General features: G+C 38.8%; 1 protein-coding gene across 1 annotated transcript in view; it reads left to right on the top strand.

Moving 5' to 3' along the window:
* LOC121386692 (vesicular glutamate transporter 1-like) overlaps nt 1–27,090 on the top strand; it is an 88,455-nt gene that overhangs the window by 53,215 nt on the left and 8,150 nt on the right. The window contains exons 4-10 of the mRNA XM_041517687.1: nt 5,384–5,498; nt 7,147–7,234; nt 13,312–13,398; nt 15,750–15,889; nt 18,108–18,257; nt 19,687–19,819; nt 22,325–22,435. Of these exons, the coding sequence (XP_041373621.1) occupies nt 5,384–5,498; nt 7,147–7,234; nt 13,312–13,398; nt 15,750–15,889; nt 18,108–18,257; nt 19,687–19,819; nt 22,325–22,435 (824 nt within the window). The remainder of the gene's footprint in view (nt 1–5,383; nt 5,499–7,146; nt 7,235–13,311; nt 13,399–15,749; nt 15,890–18,107; nt 18,258–19,686; nt 19,820–22,324; nt 22,436–27,090) is intronic.

Raw genomic sequence — 27,090 nt, 5'->3', positions numbered from 1 at the left:
TATATACATGTATTTATCTATAGATGTATATGTATACATATACATACATACTATATATATATATATACACATATACATACATACATACATACATACATATATATATATACATATATACACACACACACAGTGATTTCCCTAGAAATTTGTATAGGCATGGTAGACCACTTTTGGGGCATTTTCACCATTTTCGGGGTACTTTTTTTCATTAAAAATACACAAAAATGAATTGAAATAAACATTAATGTAATTTATGTGCTTGCTTTAATAAATGAATGGCAAAAGATGTAAAAGGCATATTTTATTAATTAATAATACCTTTTTGGGTGTTTTATAAAGGCAATTTTAGAATTAATTAGTGAAAAAGGCTTATTTAATCTCAGGGCAGCATGGTGCTGATTAAGGCAAAATGGTGCTAGACTATTGAGGCATGGTGCTGCACCGTGCTAAAACAAGCATGGGGAAAACACTACACATACATATACATAAATCTAAAAATACATAAAAATCTATTCTATTGTGGATCAATGTAATTTGGTGGTTGTGGTACATTTGTAAATTTTACTTGTTCAAGTTAGAGGACTTACCTTTTTACATATATATATGTAGTTTCATGGTATTCTACAGTTCAGTGTGTGTGTGTGTGTGTGTGTTTGGATGTGTAATCTGCTTTAGAAATTACCTGCAATAAAATGAATGGTCAACTGCCATATCTGATATTTGTTTTCCATTTTGAAAACACTGTTTGACATGGAGAATATAGCATTTAACTATCTCATTCATATATTTTCTTGAAAATATGCTACATAAGTGCATCTACATGAGGTAATTTAACCCGGGTTAAAAGCAACTTAGGTTAAATATGTGTAGTCTAGTAGAAGGCATACCGATATAGATCAGTTTATTAACAACCATATTTGCCTCCTTTCTCCAGCTGTATACTATTAAAAATTAGTTTTGTAGATATTACTTAAATTGAACTGCAATAACAATTCCAATACAGCACAAGACTGAACAAGAAAATATCTGCAATATCCATTGTGACTAGATATAAAACAACACCAATATTATACATATATATATTAACCATTATTTACTCAGGTAAGTTTTTGTGTTTTATTACTAAATATACCAGGTTAAACTCTATTATTAAAACATTTGCATGTTTGTTCGACGAGGTAACACTTATGTTTTATTAGGTTGTAGACCTCGACATAAAAATAACTGAGGGAACTGATTATTTGCTCCATAATGTAGTTTATGGGGGCAATTTAAAATATTACCATATTGTTACTACATGTATATATATTCACATGCCAAAGGAAACTATATATTATTCTCCTTGAAACTAATATCAGGTGTGATGGGTAAGTAGAGATATTGCTCCCCCTAGATGTCAAGGTCTGAGGATGGCTATATTTTATTATTGCTATTTTTTGTTGCCTGCATTCAACCGGTAAGGAAGGGCAACATCATGTGGTAATTTTGCAATCTGTAAAAACAAAAGCATTTCATTATTTCAAGAAACTGTATTTTGTTTTAAGAATAAAAGAATGTATTCAGTGGAACATTATACTGTTGCCAACACGTCTATATAATAAAATATGACAATAATACTATTGTAATTTTGAACTTGTAAAGTAACAACTTTGCCATTGTTTAATTATTACATATTATTTGGAAATAAAATAATTATTAAATCATAAAAATAATTAACTTAATCATGCATACAAATTTTATTATAAATACAAATTATATATTTTGTAGCCCACATCATAATTATTATATTAATAATTATCTTATCATTTCAAAAATTATATTCTGCCCAACCTGCCGTCCCCTCGACATTCAAAGTACACGGAAACACATCGGTACTAAATATAGATTATACTAATTCAGATTCCCGTTGTTCGTTTCTCTTATATGGCAACCCAAGCTGTTATAATACACATAAGACGTATTGCAACTATGTGTTAGCTACAGAAAATAAATGACAATATGTAAGGCATGTAAAAAGTTAATATGATAACTTTATTCTATGTAAACCAGTAATCACTAAGGCTTTGCTTCACCCCCAAAGACCCGGATGATCGGTAACTAGGCCGTGTGACGTCACGCCGGTTCCGAGAATTATCTATACTTGTATTTATTTTGCCATACCACAGCTACTACATCTTATTTATTTATTTTTTAATTTTAAAATAAAAGTTTATACTGCTAAATTACACATATAATAATTATAATATAGGCCTAAATTCTTGTTTAAACTTTAATTATTTTTTTTTTTTTTTTTACAAATGTGTCTGTAGCAGGCCTGCAGTAAGAAAATATAGGTCGTCCCCCCCCCCCCCACCTCTCCGTGTGTTTAGTATTTACTTTAGTGCAGAGGGTAAATAATGTGTGTGTGCCTTTGTTTCAGTATATATATATATATATATATATATATATGCCAAATTTCTAGGGAAATCCCTAATGTGTGTGTGTGTATGTATATATATATATATATATATATATATATATATACATACATACATACATACATACATACATACATACATACATACATACATATATAAATATATATACACACACACATTAGTGATTTCCCTAGAAATTTGTATAGGCATGGTAGACCACTTTTGGGACATTTTCACCATTTTCGGGGTACTTTTTTTCATTAAAAATACACAAAAATGAATTGAAATAAACATTAATGTAATTTATGTGCTTGCTTTAATAAATGAATGGCAAAAGATGTAAAAGGCATATTTTATTAATTAATAATACCTTTTTGGGTGTTTTATAAAGGCAATTTTAGAATTAATTAGTGAAAAAGGCTTATTTAATCTCAGGGCAGCATGGTGCTGATTAAGGCAAGATGGTGCTAGACTACTGAGGCATGGTGCTGCACCGTGCTAAAACAAGCATGGGGAAAACACTACACATACATATACATAAATCTAAAAATACATAAAAATCTATTCTATTGTGGATCAATGTAATTTGGTGGTTGTGGTACATTTGTAAATTTTACTTGTTCAAGTTAGAGGACTTACCTTTTTACATATATATGTAGTTTCATGGTATTCTACAGTTCAGTTTGTGTGTGTGTGTGTGTGTTTGTGTGTGTGTTTGTGTGTGTGTGTGTTTGTGTGTGTAATCTGCTTTAGAAATTACCTGCAATAAAATGAATGGTCAACTGCCATATCTGATATTTGTTTTCCATTTTGAAAACACTGTTTGACATGGAGAATATAGCATTTAACTATCTCATTCATATATTTTCCTTGAATATGTAACAAGTGTATCTACATGAGGTAATTTAACCCGTGTTAAAAGCAACTTAGGTTAAATATGTGTAGTCTAGTAGAAGGCATACTGATATAGATCAGTTTATTAACAACCATATTTGCCTCCTTTCTCCAGCTGTATACTATTAAAAATTAGTTTTGTAGATATTACTTAAATTGAACTGCATTAACAATTCCAATACAGCACAAGACTGAACAAGAAAATATCTGCAATATCCATTGTGACTAGATATAAAACAACACCAATATTATACATATATATATATATATATTAACCATTATTTACTCAGGTAAGTTTTTGTGTTTTATTACTAAATATACCAGGTTAAACCCTATTATTAAAACATTTGCATGTTTGTTCGACGAGGTAACACTTATGTTTTATTAGGTTGTAGACCTCGACATGAAAATAACTGAGGGAACTGATTATTTGCTCCCTAATGTAGTTTATGGGGGGCAATTTTAAAATATTACCATATTGATACTACATGTATATAAATTCACATGCCAAAGGGAACTATATATTATTCTCCCTGAACTAATCTTAGGTGTGATGGGCAAGTAGAGAGAGATATTTCTCCCCCTAGATGTCAAGGTCTGAGGATGGCTATATTTTATTATTGCTATTTTTTGTTGCCTGCATTCAACCGGTAAGGAAGGGCAACATCATGTGGTAATTTTGCAATCTGTAAAAACAAAAGCATTTCATTATTTCAAAAAACTATTTTGTTTTAAGAATAAAAGAATGTATTCAGTGGAACATTATAACTGTTGCCATTACATCTATATAATAAGATATGACAATAATACTATTGCAATTTTGAAGTTGTAAAGTAACAACTTTGCCATTGTTTAATTATTATATATTATTTGGAAATAAAATAAATATTAAATCATAAAAATAATTAACTTAATCATGCATACAAATTTTATTATAAATACAAATTATATATTTTGTAGCCCACATCATAATTATTATATTAATAATTATCTTATCATTTCAAAATTGTAAAAAAAATTAATTAACATTACCTGAAAATTGCATCAACAAAAATTATATTCTGCCCAACCTACCCTGTCCCCTCGACATTCAAAGTACACGGAAACACATCGGTACTAAATATAGATTATACTAATTCAGATTCCCGTTGTTCGTTTCTCTTATATGGCAACCCAAGCTGTTATAATACACATAAGACGTATTGCAACTATGTGTTAGCTACAGAAAATAAATGACAATATGGAAGGCATGTAAAAAGTTAATATGAGAACTTTATTCTATGTAAACCAGTAATCACTAAGGCTTTGCTTCACCCCCAAAGAACCGGATGATCGGTAACTAGGCTGTGTGACGTCACGGCGGTTCCGAGAATTGCTAAACTTTTTTGGCTAAGTATATATATGTCTTTTTTAAAGCCAAGTGAAGGTAACATAACATCTGCTATCTGATTGGATATGTTGTGTGTGATATACACCAGAATCCTCGACGAAAACTATTACCGTAAGTACATAGAGAAATTTCTACTGTTTAAAACCGCAGCCTGTTCTTTATCAGTAATGGAGATGCTATTAAAATTCAAATGTGACGCGACTCGTTAACCTGTTGGTGACCTTGTTATGTTTTACATTATAAATAAATAAATAAATAAATATAATACTTGGTATGTAATTATAATCCTTTACATTTCACAAGAAAGATGAATAAATATTTTTATCATTATAAACGAAAGTTTGAAACTGTTCCTTTAATATTACTGTTTTTTTGACACCCAATAGCTTATGTGTATTTTTGTGCTACGGTGTTGTTAAACCTCAATTCCTTCCTTCCTTCCTTCCTTCCTTCCTTCCTTCCTTCCTCCCTCCCTCCCTCCCTCCCTCCCTCCAATCCAAAAAAACACCCACCCATCCAAGACTCACACACTCTCACTCAATAGCTCACTCACTCACTAGCTCACTCGCTAGCTCGCTCACAAACTCACTCACTCACTCACTCACTCACTCAACACTATCAACTCCCTAACTCCCCTCACTAATTCAGTCCTTTTAACAGTGGTGTGTGATCTCTTCTTCAGAGTTTGCGCCATATCCATCTTGATCAGCAGTGTGCTCTTCATCGTTCTGCCGTTTGCTGTGACCTACCACTACGCCGTTGTGTTTATCATCCGCTTCATTCAGGGAGTCGTTGAGGTAAACAGTGCATTGTATTGGCCCTATCATCATTCAAAGAGTCATCAGGGGTAAACTGTGCACTGTATTGGCCCCGTCTTCATTCAGGGAGTCGGCGAGGTCAGTTACAATGTATGCATTGTATTGCCCCAATATTCATTCATTTAGTCTTAGGGGTGGGCTATGTATTGTATAGCTCTATGTTCATTCCGAGAGTCATTGAGGTAAACTGTGAATTATATTGTCCCAATATTTATTAGCGGAGTTGTAGCGGTAAGCTATATGCATGTTGTATTAACTCTGTATTCATTCATGGAATTATCGAGGTAAACTTTGCATTGTATTGGCCCTGTCTTCATTCCGGAAGTCATTGAGGTAAACTGTGCCTTGTATTGGCCGTGTTTTCAGGGAGGCATCAGGGTAAACTCTGCAATGTATTGGCCCTGTCTTCATTCCGGAAGTCGTCGAGGTAAACTGTGCATTGTATTGGCCCTGTCTTCATTCCGGAAGTCATTGAGGTAAACTGTGCAATGTATTGGCCCTGTCATTCAGGGATTTGTCCTGGTAAACTGTACACTGTGTTGGCTCTGTCTTCATTTAGGGAGTCGTCGAGGTAAACTGTGCATTGTATTGGCCACATATTAATTTAGGGAGTCGTAGAGATAACATCTGCATTGTATTAGCCATATATGCATTCAGGAAATCATCAAGATAAACTAGGCATTAATTATTAGCCATATATTCTTTCATGGGATCATTGAGGCAAGTTGTGCATTGTATTAGCCCTGTATTCATTTAGGAATTTGTATAGGTGAGATGTGTACTTTATTACATTTGTATGCATGCAGGGCATTCTATGTATTGTATCAGAGAGTCCTAGAGGTAAACTATGTGTTGTATAAGACCTATATTCATTTGAAGGAAGGAAATGTTTTTTATAATGACGCACTCAACACATTTTATTTACGGTTATATGGCAGCAGACATATGGTTAAGGACCACACAGATAGTGAAGAAGGAAACCCGCTGTCGCCACTTCATGGGCTACTCTTTTTGATTAGCAGCAAGGGATCTTTCATATGCACCATCCCACAGACAGGGTAGTACATACCACGGCCTTTGATGTACCAGTCGTGGTGCACTGGCTGGATATATTCATTTGAGGAGTCATAATATAGTACCAGTAAATTATGCATTATATTGCATTTCAGGGTATAATCTACCATACATTTTGGGTATGGGGCCGGTAGGCAACCCCATTCCCCTAATGTAAATTCCCAATCCAATACCAAACTTTTTCCCAATTACAACCCAACAGTTTCCCAATTAAGATTCCCAAAGTTGCTCTATTGTGGTCACTTGGAACTCATATAATCTCCTTCATATCCCACTCAGCGAGCCATTCTTTTGTCTTGTAATTTGGTGTCGATTCCACAATGACTAGAGATGGCGTCACCCTTTGTTATTATGCATGACTGGGTACTGTGTGTCGATGTGCTATTGGCAGAATAGAGTTTTGCTTGGGAGGAGGGTACGCAAATGATTTGCATGCTATGCTAAATGGTGCAGTATAGGCTTGAATCCTGCCAATTAAATGAGACTTTGTGTTTTTAAATATTTTATTACAAAATCACTTTTTACTGATTATAAAGCTGTCATTTATTTGCAGGGCTGCTCCATACCTGCACTAAATGGCGTCATCTCTGCCTGGGCCCCGCCAAATGAGAGAAGTCGTCTTATAACAATAGCTTACGCCGGTAAGATTATTGGGCAGTTCTAGAATTGGCCATATGAGAGGGGGATTTAGATAGAGCCATATACAGAACCTAAAATATCAGGTGGGGTGGGGTGGGGTATTATATAATGAGAGAAGTCTCGTTATAACTATAGCCAAGACTACTGAGCGGTTCTAGAATTGGCCATAGTGCCCACAATATGTGTGTGTGTGTGTGTGTGATTTATAAAATTTAATACTATAAAAAAGAGGTTTGATTGGGAGGGCACAGATCCTCTTCTCCCCCTCACTACACCACTGGTTCAGATAGAGCCATACTTAACCTAAAATATCAGGTTTGGTGGGAGTTGGGGGGGGGGGGGAGAGGGGGTGCAGTATATAACAAAAGAAATTTACTCATAACCATAGTAGCTTTAAATGCTAGTAAGGGCTGTTATAGAACTAGTCGCATGTGAGGGGAGTTCAGATGGGGATATACCTGAATGAATGAATGAATGAATGAATGAATGTTTAACGACACCCCAGCACAAAATATACATCGGCTATTGGGTGTCAAACTGTGGTAAATGCAACAATAATGTGATGAGAAACATCAATATAAAAATTCAAAAGTTAAATAAAAACACAAGTGTAAAGAACTGTTCAAAATTTCAGTATGTAATGAGAGACGTCAGGCATCGAAATAAGCATTTTGTCTGATAACCCATTTACAGGTTACCAGAAAATATAGCCTGGTAATTACCTATAGGTTACCACAACTATATGAAAGTTAGAATTGAATTCCTGTTATTGGTACGACTAACGAAATCTGGAAGTAACTTTATCTAGTGGACGCTGCTTAAATGTGGAATGAATATTATTGCTTGCAATTGCACATTGATGCAATTCCTTACCAGAAAATGAAACGCAGAAGTCCAGAATGCATTGCCTGGTTTACATTCGGAAACGAAACTACCGTTGTTGAATTTTTTTTCGAGAACGAAACACCGTTCTCGACTTTTCTTACATGTGGTAACCTCCCGGTAACCTGAATGTACATTACAGGTGTAGTGATTTAAAAGCAGACTTATATCGAGTTGGTCTTAACACCGATTCCTCATGCAGCTGTGAATATAATTTTGAAAACAATTATAATTTTGTTTGTGAATGCATTTTATAAGAAAGGAATGGAATTCATTGCAAAGATTTCAGCCAATAGATTTACAACTAGGGTCGATGACAGTCACCTTTTGCACCCTTGTTTTGGCTTCGTAGGCTACACAGTAAATAAAAGATATCCAACGGTAATTTTTTGATATGATATATTTGACAAAAGGTACTTTTTATTTCTTTCATCTTTTGAAACTTAAAATTAATATTTTGTCCAGAATTATGAAAAATAACAAAATACCAACCTGTAAACAGCATTGTCCGCTCGTTATAGAAATTTGACAGGGGTCAAGGTTAGTAGACCAGTTTTTATTTTAATGTGGCGAAGCATTCTAATAATATAGCCAATTTTGAATTTGAATGACGTTAGTATTCCAATGACGTCACTTTGAATCTCCTTACAATAACCATACACTGGGTACATGACATTTCCGTTTTAAGAATGCTGAAAAAATTCCAATGCAAAATTGCTATTCAAATTTTTTTGTTTGAACATTACTAATGCACCTGAATGTGTTTGAAGAAAATCTTGTGATTAAAAAAATATACCTTTTACAAAATATGGATTTCAAGTGAAATTACAGTAAGATATGCTATATTTATTGTGTACGAACCAAAACAAGGGTGTGAAAGGTGACTGTTGTCGACCTTAGTTTTAAATGATATATGGTAGCCTATACTTCTTCTCGTATGACTCGGATGACAGGATGAGAAAGAAAAGTACTGTTTGCTGTCAGTTGATTTGTAAAATATATCAGTTTCTATTATGCATCCACACTAGGGTCTCCACGAGTACTTGAGTACTTGGGCACGGGTCGAGTCTAGCAATATTTGAGTCTATTCACAGGACTCGAGTACCCGTACAAGGTGGAATACAGTGATCAGATATAATACAATGGACAATGTAGGACAATAATTTCAGCAGTAGATAATCAATGATATGTTACACAATAATTATAAGATCATGCGCTAGTTTCTTGATGCCTACATTGTGTGCACTCTCCTATACGGGCCATACCTAACCAGATATATCATGGAGAGGGGATGTGGTATATAATGAGAGACACTGTGTGCACCCTCCTATGTGGGCCATATCTAACCAGATATATCATGGGGAGGGGATGTGGTATATAAAGAGAGACGTTGTGTGCACCCTCCTATGCGGGCCATATCTAACCAGATATATCATGGGGAGAGGATGTGGTATATAATGAGAGATGTTGTGTGCACCCTACTATACGGGCCATACCTAACCAGATATATCATGGAGAGGGGATGTGGTATATAATGAGAGACACTGTGTGCACCCTCCTATGTGGGCCATACCTAACCAGATATATCATGGGGAGGGGATGTGGTATATAAAGAGAGACGTTGTGTGCACCCTCCTATGCGGGCCATATCTAACCAGATATATCATGGGGAGAGGATGTGGTATATAATGAGAGATGTTGTGTGCACCCTACTATACGGGCCATACCTAACCAGATATATCATGGGGAGGGGATGTGGTATATAATGAGAGACACTGTGTGCACCCTCCTATGCGGGCCATACCTAACCAGATATATCATGGGGAGGGGATGTGGTATATAAAGAGAGACACTGTGTGCACCCTCCTATGTGGGCCATACCTAACCAGATATATCATGGAGAGGGGATGTGGTATATAATGAGAGACACTGTGTGCACCCTTCTATGTGGGCCATATCTAACCAGATATATCATGGGGAGGGGATGTGGTATATAAAGAGAGACGTTGTGTGCACCCTCCTATGCGGGCCATATCTAACCAGATATATCATGGGGAGAGGATGTGGTATATAATGAGAGATGTTGTGTGCACCCTACTATACGGGCCATACCTAACCAGATATATCATGGAGAGGGGATGTGGTATATAATGAGAGACACTGTGTGCACCCTCCTATGTGGGCCATACCTAACCAGATATATCATGGGGAGGGGATGTGGTATATAAAGAGAGACGTTGTGTGCACCCTCCTATGCGGGCCATATCTAACCAGATATATCATGGGGAGAGGATGTGGTATATAATGAGAGATGTTGTGTGCACCCTACTATACGGGCCATACCTAACCAGATATATCATGGGGAGGGGATGTGGTATATAATGAGAGACACTGTGTGCACCCTCCTATGTGGGCCATACCTAACCAGATATATCATGGGGAGGGGATGTGGGGAGACGTTGTGTGCACCCTCCTATGTGGGCCATACCTAACCAGATATATCATGGGGAGGGGATGTGGTATATAAAGAGAGACGTTGTGTGCACCCTCCTATGCGGGCCATACCTAACCAGATATATCATGGGGAGGGGATGTGGTATATAAAGAGAGACGTTGTGTGCACTGCACCCTCCTATGTGGGCCATACCTAACCAGATATATCATGGGGAGGGGATGTGGTATATAAAGAGAGACGTGTGCACCCTCCTATGTGGGCCATACCTAACCAGATATATCATGGGGAGGGGATGTGGTATATAATGAGAGACGTTGTGTGCACCCTCCTATGTGGGCCATACCTAACCAGATATATCATGGGGAGGGGATGTGGTATATAAAGAGAGACGTTGTGTGCACCCTCCTATGTGGGCCATACCTAACCAGATATATCATGGGGAGGGGATGTGGTATATAATGAGAGACGTTGTGTTGCACCCTCCTATGTGGGCCATATCTAACCAGATATATCATGGGGAGGGGATGTGGTATATAAAGAGACGTTGTGTGCACCCTACTATGCGGGCCATACCTAACCAGATATATCATGGGGAGGGGATGTGGTATATAATGAGAGAAGTTGTGTGTACCCTCCTATGTGGGCCTACCTAACCAGATATATCATGGGGAGGGGATGTGGTATATAAAGAGAGACGTTGTGTGCACCCTACTATACGGGCCATACCTAACCAGATATATCATGGAGATGGGATGTGGTATATAAAGAGAGACGTTGTGTGCACTCTCCTATGCGGGCCATACCTAACCAGATATATCATGGGGAGGGGATGTGGTATATAAAGAGAGACATTGTGTGCACTCTCCTATGTGGGCCATACCTAACCAGATATATCATGGGGAGGGGATGTGGTATATAAAGAGAGACGTTGTGTGCACCTTACTATGTGGGCCATACCTAACCAGATATATCATGGGGAGGGGATGTGGTATATAATGAGAGACGTTGTGTGCACCCTACTATACGGGCCATACCTAACCAGATATATCATGGAGAGGGGATGTGGTATATAATGAGAGACGTGTGCACCCTCCTATGTGGGCCATACCTAACCAGATATATCATGGGGAGGGGATGTGGTATATAAAGAGAGACGTTGTGTGCACCCTACTATACGGGCCATACCTAACCAGATATATCATGGAGAGGGGATGTGGTATATAATGAGAGACGTGTGCACCCTCCTATGTGGGCCATACCTAACCAGATATATCATGGGGAGGGGATGTGGTATATAAAGAGAGACGTTGTGTGCACCCTCCTATGCGGGCCATACCTAACCAGATATATCATGGGGAGGGGATGTGGTATATAAAGAGAGACGTTGTGTGCACCCTCCTATGCGGGCCTTACCTAACCAGATATATCATGGGGAGGGGATGTGGTATATAAAGAGAGACGCTGTGTGCACCCTCCTATGCGGGCCATACCTAACCAGATATACCATGGGGAGGGGATGTGGTATATAAAGAGAGACGTTGTGTTCACCCTCCTATGCGGGCCATACCTAACCAGATATATCATGGGGAGGGGATGTGGTATATAAAGAGAGACGTTGTGTTCACCCTCCTATGCGGGCCATACCTAACCAGATATATCATGGGGAGGGGATGTGGTATATAAAGAGAGACGTTGTGTTGCACCCTCCTATGCGGGTCATATCTAACCAGATATATCATGGGAGGGGATGTGGTATATAATGAGAGACGTTGTTTGCACCCTACTATACGGGTCATACCTAACCAGATATATCATGGGGAGGGGATGTGGTATATAAAGAGAGACGTTGTGTGCACCCTCCTATGTGGGCCATACCTAACCAGATATATCATGGGGAGGGGATGTGGTATATAATGAGAGACGTTGTGTTGCACCCTCCTATGTGGGCCATATCTAACCAGATATATCATGGGAGGGGATGTGGTATATAATGAGAGACGTTGTGTGCACCCTGCTATGTGGGCCATACCTAACCAGATATATCATGGGGAGGGGATGTGGTATATAATGAGAGACGTTGTGTGCACCCTCCTATGCAAGGACGGGATGTAATTTTGGGGCCGTGCTTGCCCTGACGTGTGATGGGTTGCAGGATCGATCACCCTCAATGGACTTGGTTTTTCAAAGATGACCTGGTATACTTATTTCATTTCTATAGCAGAAAAACTCCGAGCTTTCTTCTACTGTCTTTTTATGTTATTTAAGTTTGGAATACACATCTTGACAACTGTTAAAGGGACTTCCTGAGTTTGCTGCATTGTGAGATGTTTTTGACAAATAAAATATTTCTATGATTAAGCTTGAATATTAAATATATTTTCTTGTTTAGAATATTAGTGTTTGTATATTTAATCTATTTCTGGTATTCTTAATAGTTGTAAGCAACCGAAACTGGTTATTGTCTTCAAATAATTTTGTATGAACAAATTTTTTTTAAAAGAAAATATAATGAAATTTAATGTAGTACAAATATTAGAACGATCAGAAATGCGGTTAATTAGCTGCCACTAATATTTTATGCAAAAAATTGTAAATGCAATCGTTAAAAAGTCTCTGTTAGTCGATAACATCTTAAAAATTGCAGCAAACTCAGGACTGTCCCTCTAATAGGTTTGTGTATATGTAACTTAAAAAAAGCATCTTCGTTGACACTGACTTATTATATAATATTAAATGTTTTAGGTGCATATATAAGTCCGGCCGTGGCTATGATACTGACTGGAGTTACAATCTGCAAGTTAAGCTGGAACAGTATCTTCTTCATATATGGTCAGTGATGTCACTAATTAATTTTACTCAACACACACACACACACACATACACACACACACACTCACACTCACATATACACACATACACACCCACTCGCGCACACACACATACACACTCACACATGTACACACACACACATATATACACTCACATACACACACACACAGACACACACACACACTCACGCACACACAGACACACACTCGCACACACGCACACACACACACACACATATATACTCTCACATACATACACATACACTCACACACACACATACACTCTCACATACACACACACAGACATAACTGAGTTAATAATAATCATACGAAGCACACATGTTATAACAAGTGCAATGACGTAATTTTGGGAAGCGACATCATAACATGACGTTGCTTCTCGAGTCCTAGCTCAGACTGCATTTGAAATATGACGTCATTTCATCGTCTCCTAGTTGTGGCTGAATCATTTTGACTTGGGTCTTGTTGTTCATAAAGAAAACAACAATAAGAAAACTATATATATATATATATGATAAAAGAAAGCAAGTGTACATTTTATATGTATTTAAAAACAATTTTAAGAAATAATATCCTTTTACATGTTTCAATTATTCATCTTCAGAAAGGAACTGCTAAATATGACGTCATACATATTATGGCGTTACTGCAGTAGAAGGGGATTAATAATTACTTAATTACGTCATTGTTGCTTTTATCTAATGAAGAGCATTAAGGAGTGGACAAAACTTTCCAATAAAATACATTTCTTTTGTCTTTGTTTTCATTTCATCATTGGTATCTATGTGATAAAATGGGAAAATGGTGAATTTAATATCTTTTTGTGCCACACATGTATTTAAATGTGAACTTAAAGGTATGCATCTTGTTTCTGGTTGTTTTATTTGCTGTTTGTGTATGCATACTCTGGCTCTCAGCTGAGTGGTATGACCAGTTTATTGTTCTTTGCAACCTTGGCATGTAATTACATAAATAACGTTGTTAACCGAACAATCCATATCCCTGTGTACCCAAAATAAACCTTTGTGGTTGAATTCTATATGTGTGTCTTCTAAAATATGTTGGCATGTACCACAGTTACTTCAGGTAACATTTTTTGACACTGCATTTATGTTCTACTGTTGTAGATTCAAATCGTGCTTTTGTAAGTATCAGGTTCAAGTTTTTGCTTTGTCTCTTACTATTTATAATTGAAATAGAGTCTAGTATGGATGACATGTTTGCATTTTGTTTTAAAATGTGCAATTGCGACAAGATCATTTTATATATATCAGGGTTCTGCGGGTTATGGGTGGATACAAATGCGAGTGGCCTTTTCGCTGTAACGATTTGTTTTGGTTTCAAAAGATATTTTCTATCTAATACTACCACCTAGATGCCTCACATTTTAGATATTTCCTATCTAATACTACCACTTATCTGCCTCACATTTTAAGATACACGTTGAGTTCTCGGAGACGTTGATCACGTGTTTGTATATTTGACACAATCATACAGATACGCCATGCTAGGTTATATGATAGCCTATACTTCTTCTCGTATGACTCGGATGACAGGATGAGAAAGAAAGGTACTGTTAGCTGTCAGTTGGTTTGTAAAATATATCAGTTTCTATTATGCATCCACACTAGGGTCTCCACGAGTACTTGAGTACTTGGGCACGGGTCGAGTCTAGCAAGACTGAGTCCGTTCACAGGACTCAAGTACCCGTACAAGGTGGAATACAATGATCAGCTATAATACAATGGACAATGTAGGACAATAATTTCAGCAGTAGATAATCAATGATATAAGTTACACAATAATTATAAGATCATGCGCTAGTTTCACTTTTAAAACTGGCCGTCCATCCATCACAACACTGAACATATCATCCGGTTTCTAAATACAATTACAATGGCATGATTTGGCATCCATGTTCAACGCTGGAATTAAGATGCATAATGATATTTAACTTTATTCCTTAATCTCATCATCATCTAATGTAAGTGTCGGGTACTCGGGTCCGGGTTGAGTTTGACCCTCGAGTAATCGAATCCAATATTTTACTTTATTCCTTAATCTCATCATCATCTAATGTAAGTGTCGGGTACTCGGGTCCAGGTTGAGTTTGACCCTCGAGTACTCGAGTCCGATATTTTACTTTATTCCTTAATCTCATCATCATCTAATGTAAGTGTCGGGTACTCAGGTCCGGGTTGAGTTTAACCCTCGAGTACTCGAGTCCGATGTTTTGGCCTCGTGGAAGCCCTAGTCCACACTTGATTAATATATAGATAATCTCGCTATCATTATTGTCATTACAGTTGCGTTACTATTTTTATATTTCAGGTGGTTGTGGCATAATTTGGTTTGTGTTGTGGATGTTGTTGGTGGTTGAAACTCCAGCTAACCATCCTAGTTTGGGAGAAAGAGAGAGGGCTTTGTTTCACAGAGAGGGACTATGCGTGCAGACTGGCAGCAGAACAATGGTATGTTGCTCAGCCAATTTATCTTGTCCTAGACGGAGGAGTCGGCTTAGGCCAACACCTGCGCCTACAGTGGTGTAGGAAGGTGCCAAAAAGTGTGGGGCACACTTTTATATTTACACATTTTTACACTATTATAAAGCAAATATAAAACAAAATATCCCCCCCCACCCGCTTCCTACACCAGTGGCCCATGACAGGCGTGTGTTACAGCAGTCTGCTCTGAATGTGCACGTTAAAGGGAGAGTATTCTCAAACAAGAGAATCACCAACACATTCAGACAGTTTAAGAAATGAAAAACATGTAATTTTAGTGTTAATGAAAAAACGTGATTATTCCTGCTAACTGAGGGGGCAGCCATTTTCTTTTGTGTTCGGTGCGTCCAGAATTCTCACTTGGGGTGAAGTATGTCAGCTCCGACCAAATCCTGTATGCACAGTGTAAACAAAGGCAGTCATTTACGACAAGGCACTTTGGTTTTATCAACCTGACTTGTAAAACAATATAAATGACTTGATAATATTATGAACTATTTAACTAAATATATTTCAGTTTGCATCATTCTATGAGGTTATAGTACTTTTCTCGCTTAAAAAATCCAAAGAAAAAATGCATATTATTAGGCCTATTGGTAAAGTATGTTGGAGCAAAAAATTACCACTCACGATACCCAAGTGATAATTTTCTGTTCTTTGGGACTATGTACATGTAATTGGTCAGTTTTGTGATTTTAAATGGGAAAGTCTACTTAATAAAGCAGGACGGCTGATTATGTCCATTGCGATTTTAGGCGCAGACACTAGTTTTAACTCGTAAAACATGGACACTAAGTTTAGTTAATTTACAAATCTGTAACTCATTTGGATAAAGTTACAATAGAGTGAAAGAAGAGTCTGTGACGTTAAAACAGGAAATATCCTTAAATATAGACTGGAACTCGAATCAATAAACCGCTACTTCTCAGACGCACGTTCATTTTTTAAAATATGAAAAATGCATTTTTTGGATTAGAAACACTTTGGTTCTATAGAACTGGATAATCTAAATATATAACTTTGTGTCCTAAATATACCACTGTAGTTATTAGTAGTTAAAAAAACAAAAACATTACATTTTTATATTTTATATTTTACATATTAAAAACACTACTGATAAATCCTCTATATATGTGTATATATGTACACACATACATACATGGTTATGGGCCATGGTATGTGCTTTCCTGTCTGTGGAAAAGTCCATATATATATAAAAGATCCCTTGCTGCATTAGAAAATTTTTACTGGGTTTCCTCTGATGACTACGTGTCAGAATTACCACATGTTTGACAATCGATGTGCTCTAATGGTGTTGTTAAACAAAAAACAAAAACAAACTTGTATCTCGCCAGACCGATCTCGCATTAAATGCATTAAAACATGTTTTAATTTATAAAATAAATAACTTTTAATGTGATATTGAAGATGCATTTAGTTCTTCCAAAAAATAAATTGAACAGCTGGAGTTATATGTATTGCAGTTGAGCGGTCACATAACCTGGCCCATACATATTGGTATACATATTGGTATGGTCCGCGGTACGGTGGCCACATAAATAGTCTCGCTCGATATTTTTAGAATTTGTATGCTCCCAGATAACGTTATAAAAGGCCAAGTATGATTGGTCGATATTTAAATTATTATTTACAGACGAAATGTCATCTGGACATGCTGACTGGTAGGCCAGTAGAGCTAATTTTAATCAGATTAGTTTATCCATGACACCACTGAGGCCGGTACCTTTCACTCCTAAATTACCACCAATCGTCATCCATTGGGAGTTGTACCTCCGTGATAAAGTACTCACCTGGGTTGCAGTGCGTCGCAAGATAGATCGCCCTTGGCAAACTAGGTTTTTCCGTCGTCTAAGCCATTGCCTAATGACTGTTACATCGAAATCTGTGATAAGTGATGTCCTGTCTATAAGAAAATGCAGGAAAAGATCCCTTGCTGCATTTTCGGCTCTCTCTCTCTCTCTCTCTCTCTCTCTCTCTCTCTCTCTCTCTCTCTCTCTCTCTCTCTCTCTCTCTCTCTCTCTCTCTCTCTCTCTCTCTCTCTCTCTCTCTCTCTCTCTCTCTGTGTGTGTGTGTGTGTCTCTGTCTCTCTCCAGGGGTGGGGGTTGGTGTAATGAGCTCGATGCCTGCACTGCACCACTGTTCAGTGTTGTTGATTTTTCCCTAGATGGCTGGAATCCCTTGGAAGTCAATTTTAACATCCCTGCCGGTGTACGCGATATTGGTGGGAGCTTTCTGCCGCAACTGGATCTTCTCCATGCTAATCACACAGCAGCCACAGTACTTCAAAGACATTTACCACAAGTCGGCTGCCGATGTAAGTAACAGGCGTGTGTGTAGGGAGGGGGATGTGGTGGTTCAGAGGTTCAAAACCTCCCTCTGCTCCAATTTAAAAAAAAAAATATTTTCCAGTGAAGTGATCCGATCTCCCTCCCCCCCCCACCCCCACCACCAAAAAACTATGATTGCCACAGTCTAGACTACCAGCATAATTTCCTGCACATGTGTCTGAAGTTCATTTTCTGATTCAGGCATGTGTGCTGAAAATCATGTAGGAGAGAGGGGTCTAGACTGTTGCGAGCGACGTTTCTGGGTGGGTGTGAGTCATGCTTTTCGAGAAGACATCTTTTAAACAGAAGAGGAAAATTAGAGAGATTGTTTTCAACCTCCGACCCCACTCCTTGCACATGGGCCTGCAAGTGGTGGTTTAGTGGGAGGTGGTTGGGAAGTGAAGAGTCCCGTTAGTCAAGTAGTCTATGAGTCATTAAATAGTTCATGTTTTGGATACCTTGGATTAGATACAGAATTTGATAAAAGAGGGGCCACAAAATTCTAAAAAGGGCAGGTTAGACTCCCAAAAGGAGCGGGATCTGTATGGGGGTTTAGAGGTATGCTGCCTGGAACATTTTGAAATAAAGATGCTCATAGGCACATTTTCAGGATAATTTAGTGTTGTATGCTCAGGGGTGCAGAAATGGAACATATTTCACAAGCCCACCGGACCGGAACCAACTAAAATTAACTAACCTGCAATAATTTCTACTAGTCTGCCAATCTATAGGATAATATATTATTAATAATATTATAATATACAGTGTCTTCACTTCAAATGACATATATAGATATATTGACAAAACATTATTAAGAACACCTGATCAACATCACGTGGCAAAAAAAAAAAGACTGTCGGACTGGTAATTAAATTTGTTAACTTGTCCGTCAAAATTTTTACTCTCATTTGGCGAACGGGCGAATACTTTCTGCACCCCTGTATGCTTATATTGTGGATGATGAATTGAAAAACGAACAACAAAAACATCATTAAAACGGGCAGTCCAAATAGACGGGTGGTGGTGTTGATCCGCCATTAAATAAATAATTATTTAATTCATTTTATGTTCACTAAAGATTGGACTGTTGTCTGCTCTGCCACATATGTGTACAACACAGGCACGGCGGAAGCATGTAGACATGGGGGCGGGGGGCGCTGACTGAGATCAAGCTCAAAGCAAAGTTTCAGAGGGGGTTCGGGGGTATGATCCCCCGTAAAATTTAGAAAAATAGATGTCCCGACATGCAATTTCCTGCATTCTACAAGTAAAGTTTGTCTCTGCCTTAAGAGATTTACTACCTCCCTCACCCCCCCACCCTGCTCTGCCTGTAACAGTCCCATGGATCCCACTCTGGAACCGCTATTGAGGTATTAACTAAAAATTAATTGTCTGTGTATTTTACATTGTCTCCAGATTGGACTGCTGTCTGCCCTGCCACACCTGTGTATGACGCTGGTGGTGATCAGTGGCGGTGTGATGTTTGACAAACTTATAACACACAAGATCATCTCCACTACCTGTGCTAGGAAACTGGCCGAGACCATAGGTAAGTCATTCTGGAATGTCCGCCATCTTGGACAAAGAAAAAGGCCTAATACCATCCTCCATTGTAAATGTTATTTCTTTGTCAGTTAAAATGAAAATGTTTCCTTTGGAAAAGTGCTTTGTAAATGACAAAATGTGATATATTTATGTGCAGTTTGTAAAAAAAAAAAAGATTGGTCCATATATATAAATAAAACATCAAACAGTCGCCCAAAGTGAACAATGTCATCTGCTCATAGAGTTTGAAATAATATTTTCTTGATAAGTTTGTCCTGATAAACTCTATATTTATTCTTTTGTTAATCTGTCCCGGCTGGTTGGAGATCCTCATTGCATGTATGTACAATAAGGACCTGGGGCTTGTAACTCGAAGCAGTCGTAAATATTTTGGTGTTACGTGTTCGCCACTACAACACTTCGACAGTCGTGGGGAAAGTTTAGTAGTATAACCCGAAACACACGTAGATTTGGGGTAAAGCATACGTAAAGCTAGAAGAATACAACTGTAACTTGACAGACTAAAACACTTACAACATGGGGATTCCCCTGTTTGCATCAATGATGAAAATGCCTGTAGCATTTACTGACAACAAATGGGTGGGTGTAGTTCAGTGGAAGAGTGCTCACTTGATGTTCGATGGGTGGATGCAGAATCAATCACCATCGGTGTACTTGTCTTTTTTCCTTCTCAATTTGTGTCCCACGACTGATATTTCAAAGACTTTTGAAAGGCGTAGCCTGTGTGGCAGCAGCGACCCAGTGCCCTCTCTCCTACCCCCCCCCCCCATCTTGTCCATAAGTATCAAAATAACCATGTTAGACATTACATAGTAATTTATCATATATGCTGAAGTGTTGTTAAGTAAATTAAAAATCATCTTCTAACATCGTACACAATTCAGTAATGACTGGGCTATATAATGATATAGGGTTTGTTTAAAGGTTTAACCCCAGAAACAAGTTTGGTAGTGTCAGGGTTAGAGGGCCCTGATATCACTACCTTACAGTCATGTTATAGGTTATAGGTTCGCCTTTTTAATCACACACAAACTAATGTTACATCCATGCTACGACTGATCTGGGGTACAACTACATTTTTGTTGTAAATCTGGAAATTTACGCCTGTCCTAGATAAGGACTAAAATTACGAGTGGTTTGTGTTACACACCTAACTTTTTAGTATTGCTGTCCGACTACTGTAAGTTTAGTAGGCCCTTCCGACTGCTTCGAGTTACAAGCCCCTGGGGTGTAGCCAGAGAGGAAAAAATGTCGAGGCAAACCCAGACTTGTAAAATAAATATCAGTGTTATGAGAAAAATAAAATAAATCTGGGAAAATTCCAGATGAGGCAAATGCCTTGTCTGCCTCAGGTTGGCTACGCCATTGAGGACCACCCCACCCCCCACCCACCCACCCCCCACACACACACACTCACCAGATAGCTTTTTTTTTTTTTTGTGCATTTTTAGTTGTGTGCAAAGTCAAGCCCCTGAAATTCCCTAAAATAATTAAAGATGTTAAAGATTTAATTTTGTTACTCGTATGCAAATATTATATACATGTATGTGGGATCCATTAATTTAAAGTTATTTATTATAAATACATGTGAAATATGACACTTTCAACTTTGAAAAGGCACCTTTAATTTACTTGATTGCTTCAATTTGTATATTGTATATCATATGCAGCATGGGCGGATGTAGGATTTTGAGAAGGGGGAAGGTATCTATGTGTGCTTGCAAATACACAAATCTCAATGATCTGTGTGTGTATGTGCGTCATTGTATGTGTGCGTTACTGTATGTGTGCGTCACTGTGTGTGTGCACATCACTGTGTGTCTGCGTGTGTGTGTATTTGTCTGTGTCATTGTGTTTGTGAGTCATTGTATGTGTGTGCATCATTGTGTATGTGCGTGTGTGTGTGTCATGTGTCTGTGTGTGTGTGTGTCATTGTGTGTATGTGTCATTGTGTGTGTGGTGTGCGTGTGCATGTGTGTGTCATGTGTGTGTGTGGTGTGTGTCTGTGTGTGTGTGTGATTGTGTGTGTGTGTGTGTGTTTGCAATGGAAAAAACCAGCAACAAATTAAAGGTGCATTTTTTTCACTTGGCAGCGAAAGGGGGTGGGGGTGGGTTTAAACTCCTACCCCCCTGTGATCAGCCACTGCCATGAGAACAATGTCTTGTGAAAATTCATTATATCAGCATGTTAATATAAAACAGACACACCAACAACGAAACAAGAAGCAATGTTGATTTTGTTTAACAACACCACTAGAGCACATCGATTAATTAATCATCTGCTATTGGATGTCAAACATTTGGTAATTCTGACACACATATATAGTCATCAGAGGAAACCCGCTACATTCTTCCTAATGCAGCAAGGGATCTTTTATATGCATTTGGTGTCAAAACAAGAAGGAGTCATATAATTAGTATTTTGTCCTTTCTAAATTTGTTAACAAACTGTAATTTACATGCATATAACTGTAACATTTGATTGCAGGGTTTGGCATCGAAGCCTCGTGTATTTTTGCAATAGCATTCATAGATGATTTCGAGACCTCCCTCATTTTACTGTGTGTTGGAGTCGGTCTTAGTGGATTCGCCATCTCAGGTTAGTTATCTGGAAGATATTCGTCGATCAGTGACCGAAAAGATAGATATTGATCTAGTCGTCATATCTTGGTAATATAAATAGTGATTGCCATCTCAGGTTAGTTAACTGGAAGATATTCGTCAGTGACCGAAAAGATAGAAATTTATCTAGTCGTCATATCTTGGTAATATAAATAGTGATTGCCATCTCAGGTTAGTTAACTGGAAGATATTTGTCAGTGACCGAAAAGATAGATATTGATCTAGTCGTCATATCTTGGTAATATAAATAGTGATTGCCATCTCAGGTTAGTTAACTGGAAGATATTTGTCAGTGACCGAAAAGATAGAAATTGATCTAGTCGTCATATCTTGGTAATATAAATAGTGATTGCCATCTCAGGTTAGTTAACTGGAAGATATTCGTCAGTGACCGAAAAGATAGAAATTTATCTAGTCGTCATATCTTGGTAATATAAATAGTGATTGCCATCTCAGGTTAGTTAACTGGATGATATTTGTCAGTGACCGAAAAGATAGAAATTTATCTAGTCGTCATATCTTGGTAATATAAATAGTGATTGCCATCTCAGGTTAGTTAACTGGAAGATATTTGTCAGTGACCGAAAAGATAGAAATTTATCTAGTCGTCATATCTTGGTAATATAAATAGTGATTGCACGATAAATGGCACCAAACGGCCATTCATATAATCTCTATTTTTCTCCACATGATACATGAAGAAGCCATGTAGGATTGGTGCAAATTATTAAATATACACCAGGCCTGGTGCTTATAAAACTCGAGACTCTAATAGGAAGGAAGGAGGGAAATGTTTTATTTAACGACACGCTCAACACATTTTATTTACGGTTATAAGGACCTCACAGATATTGAGAGAGGAAATTCACTGTTCCCACTTCATGGCTACTCTTTTCGATTAGCAGCAAGGGATCTTTTATATGCATCATCCCACAAACAGGATAGTACATACCATGGCTTTGTTGCACCAGTTGTGGAGCACTGGCTGGAACTAGAAATAGCCCAATGGGCTCACCGACGGGAATTGATCCCAGATCGATCGTGCATCAGGTGAATGCTGTACCACCGAGCTACATCCCAGCCCTGAGTCTCTAATAGAGTCTGAGACACTAATGTCATAATAGGGGTGCAACGATACAGTCAAAACCTCCCACCTCCGAGTCTCTAATGGAGTCTGAGACACTAATGTCATAATAGGGGTGCAACGATACGGTCAAAACCTCCCAGCCCCGAAACTCTAATGGAGTCTGAGACACTAATGTCATAATAGGGGTGCAATGATACGGTCAAAACCTCCCACCTCCGAGTCTCTAATGGAGTCTGAGACACTAATGTCATAATAGGGGTGCAACGATACGGTCAAAACCTCCCACCTCCGAGTCTCTAATGGAGTCTGAGACACTAATGTCATAATAGGGGTGCAACGATACAGTCAAAACCTCCCACCTCCGAGTCTCTAATGGAGTCTGAGACACTAATGTCATAATAGGGGTGCAACGATACAGTCAAAACCTCCCACCTCCGAGTCTCTAATGGAGTCTGAGACACTAATGTCATAATAGGGGTGCAACGATATGGTCAAAACCTCCCACCTCCGAGTCTCTAATAGAGTCTGAGACACTAATGTCATAATAGGGGTGCAACGATACAGTCAAAACCTCCCAGCCCCGAAACTCTAATGGAGTCTGAGACACTAATGTCATAATAGGGGTGCAATGATACGGTCAAAACCTCCCACCTCCAAGTCTCTAATAGAGTCTGAGACACTAATGTCATAATAGGGGTGCAACGATACAGTCAAAACCTCCCACCTCCGAGTCTCTAATAGAGTCTGAGACACTAATGTCATAATAGGGTGCAACGATACGGTCAAAACCTCCCACCTCCAAGTCTCTAATAGAGTCTGAGACACTAATGTCATAATAGGGGTGCAACGATACAGTCAAAACCTCCCACCTCCGAGTCTCTAATGGAGTCTGAGACACTAATGTCATAATAGGGGTGCAACGATACGGTCAAAACCTCCCACCTCCGAGTCTCTAATGGAGTCTGAGACACTAATGTCATAATAGGGGTGCAACGATACGGTCAAAACCTCCCACCTCCAAGTCTCTAATAGAGTCTGAGACACTAATGTCATAATAGGGGTGCAACGATACAGTCAAAACCTCCCAGCCCCGAAACTCTAATGGAGTCTGAGACACTAATGTCATAATAGGGGTGCAATGATACGGTCAAAACCTCCCACCTCCAAGTCTCTAATAGAGTCTGAGACACTAATGTCATAATAGGGGTGCAACGATACAGTCAAAACCTCCCACCTCCGAGTCTCTAATAGAGTCTGAGACACTAATGTCATAATAGGGTGCAACGATACGGTCAAAACCTCCCACCTCCAAGTCTCTAATAGAGTCTGAGACACTAATGTCATAATAGGGGTGCAACGATACAGTCAAAACCTCCCACCTCCGAGTCTCTAATGGAGTCTGAGACACTAATGTCATAATAGGGGTGCAACGATACGGTCAAAACCTCCCACCTCCGAGTCTCTAATGGAGTCTGAGACACTAATGTCATAATAGGGGTGCAACGATACGGTCAAAACCTCCCACCTCCAAGTCTCTAATAGAGTCTGAGACACTAATGTCATAATAGGGGTGCAACGATACAGTCAAAACCTCCCAGCCCCGAAACTCTAATGGAGTCTGAGACACTAATGTCATAATAGGGGTGCAATGATACGGTCAAAACCTCCCACCTCCAAGTCTCTAATAGAGTCTGAGACACTAATGTCATAATAGGGGTGCAACGATACAGTCAAAACCTCCCACCTCCGAGTCTCTAATGGAGTCTGAGACACTAATGTCATAATAGGGGTGCAACGATACGGTCAAAACCTCCCACCTCCGAGTCTCTAATGGAGTCTGAGACACTAATGTCATAATAGGGGTGCAACGATACGGTCAAAACCTCCCACCTCCGAGTCTCTAATGGAGTCTGAGACACTAATGTCATAATAGGGGTGCAACGATACGGTCAAAACCTCCCACCTCCAAGTCTCTAATGGAGTCTGAGACACTAATGTCATAATAGGGGTGCAACGATACGGTCAAAACCTCCCAGCCCCGAAACTCTAATGGAGTCTGAGACACTAATGTCATAATAGGGGTGCAACGATACAGTCAAAACCTCCCAGCCCCGAAACTCTAATGGAGTCTGAGACACTAATGTCATAATAGGGGTGCAATGATACGGTCAAAACCTCCCACCTCCAAGTCTCTAATAGAGTCTGAGACACTAATGTCATAATAGGGGTGCAACGATACAGTCAAAACCTCCCACCTCCGAGTCTCTAATGGAGTCTGAGACACTAATGTCATAATAGGGGTGCAACGATACAGTCAAAACCTCCCACCTCCGAGTCTCTAATGGAGTCTGAGACACTAATGTCATAATAGGGGTGCAACGATACGGTCAAAACCTCCCACCTCCGAGTCTCTAATAGAGTCTGAGACACTAATGTCATAATAGGGTGCAACGATACGGTCAAAACCTCCCACCTCCGAGTCTCTAATAGAGTCTGAGACACTAATGTCATAATAGGGTGCAACGATACGGTCAAAACCTCCCACCTCCGAGTCTCTAATAGAGTCTGAGACTCTAATGTCATAATAGGGGTGCAATGATATGGTCAAAAGTCTCTAATAGAGTCTGAGACACTAATGTCATAATAGGGGTGCAATGATACGGTCAAAAGTCTCTAATAGAGTCTGAGACACTAATGTCATAATAGGGGTGCAACGATACGGTCAAAACCTCCCACCTCCAAGTCTAATAGAGTCTGAGACACTAATGTCATAATAGGGTGCAACGATACGGTCAAAACCTCCCACCTCCGAGTCTCTAATAGAGTCTGAGACACTAATGTCATAATAGGGGTGCAATGATACGGTCAAAACCTCCCACCTCCGAGTCTCTAATAAGAGTCTGAGACACTAATGTCATAATACGGGTGCAACGATACGGTCAAAACCTCCCACCTCCGAGTCTCTAATGGAGTCTGAGACACTAATGTGATAATAGGGGTGCAACGATACGGTCAAAACCTCCCACCTCCGAGTCTCTAATGGAGTCTGAGACACTAATGTCATAATAGGGGTGCAACGATACGGTCAAAACCTCCCACCTCCGAGTCTCTAATAGAGTCTGAGACACTAATGTCATAATAGGGGTGCAACGATACGGTCAAAACCTCCCACCTCCGAGTCTCTAATAGTCTGAGACACTAATGTCATAATAGGGTGCAACGATACGGTCAAAACCTCCCACCTCCGAGTCTCTAATAAAGTCTGAGACACTAATGTCATAATAGGGGTGCAACGATACGGTCAAAACCTCCCACCTCCGAGTCTCTAATAGAGTCTGAGACACTAATGTCATAATAGGGGTGCAACGATACAGTCAAAACCTCCCCGCCCCAAGTCTCTAATAGAGTCTGAGACACTAATGTCATAATAGGGGTGCAACAATACGGTCAAAACCTCCCACCCCCGAGTCTCTAATAGAGTCTGAGACACTAATGTCATAATAGGGGTGCAACGATACGGTCAAAACCATATTGCGATATAAGAA

Source organism: Gigantopelta aegis, chromosome 2 (genome assembly GCF_016097555.1).
Source record: "Gigantopelta aegis isolate Gae_Host chromosome 2, Gae_host_genome, whole genome shotgun sequence".
In the NCBI taxonomy this organism is placed as follows: Eukaryota; Metazoa; Mollusca; class Gastropoda; order Neomphalida; family Peltospiridae; genus Gigantopelta; species Gigantopelta aegis.
Note: the sequence above shows the minus strand (reverse complement) of the source record. Positions and strands in the feature narration are given on the sequence as shown.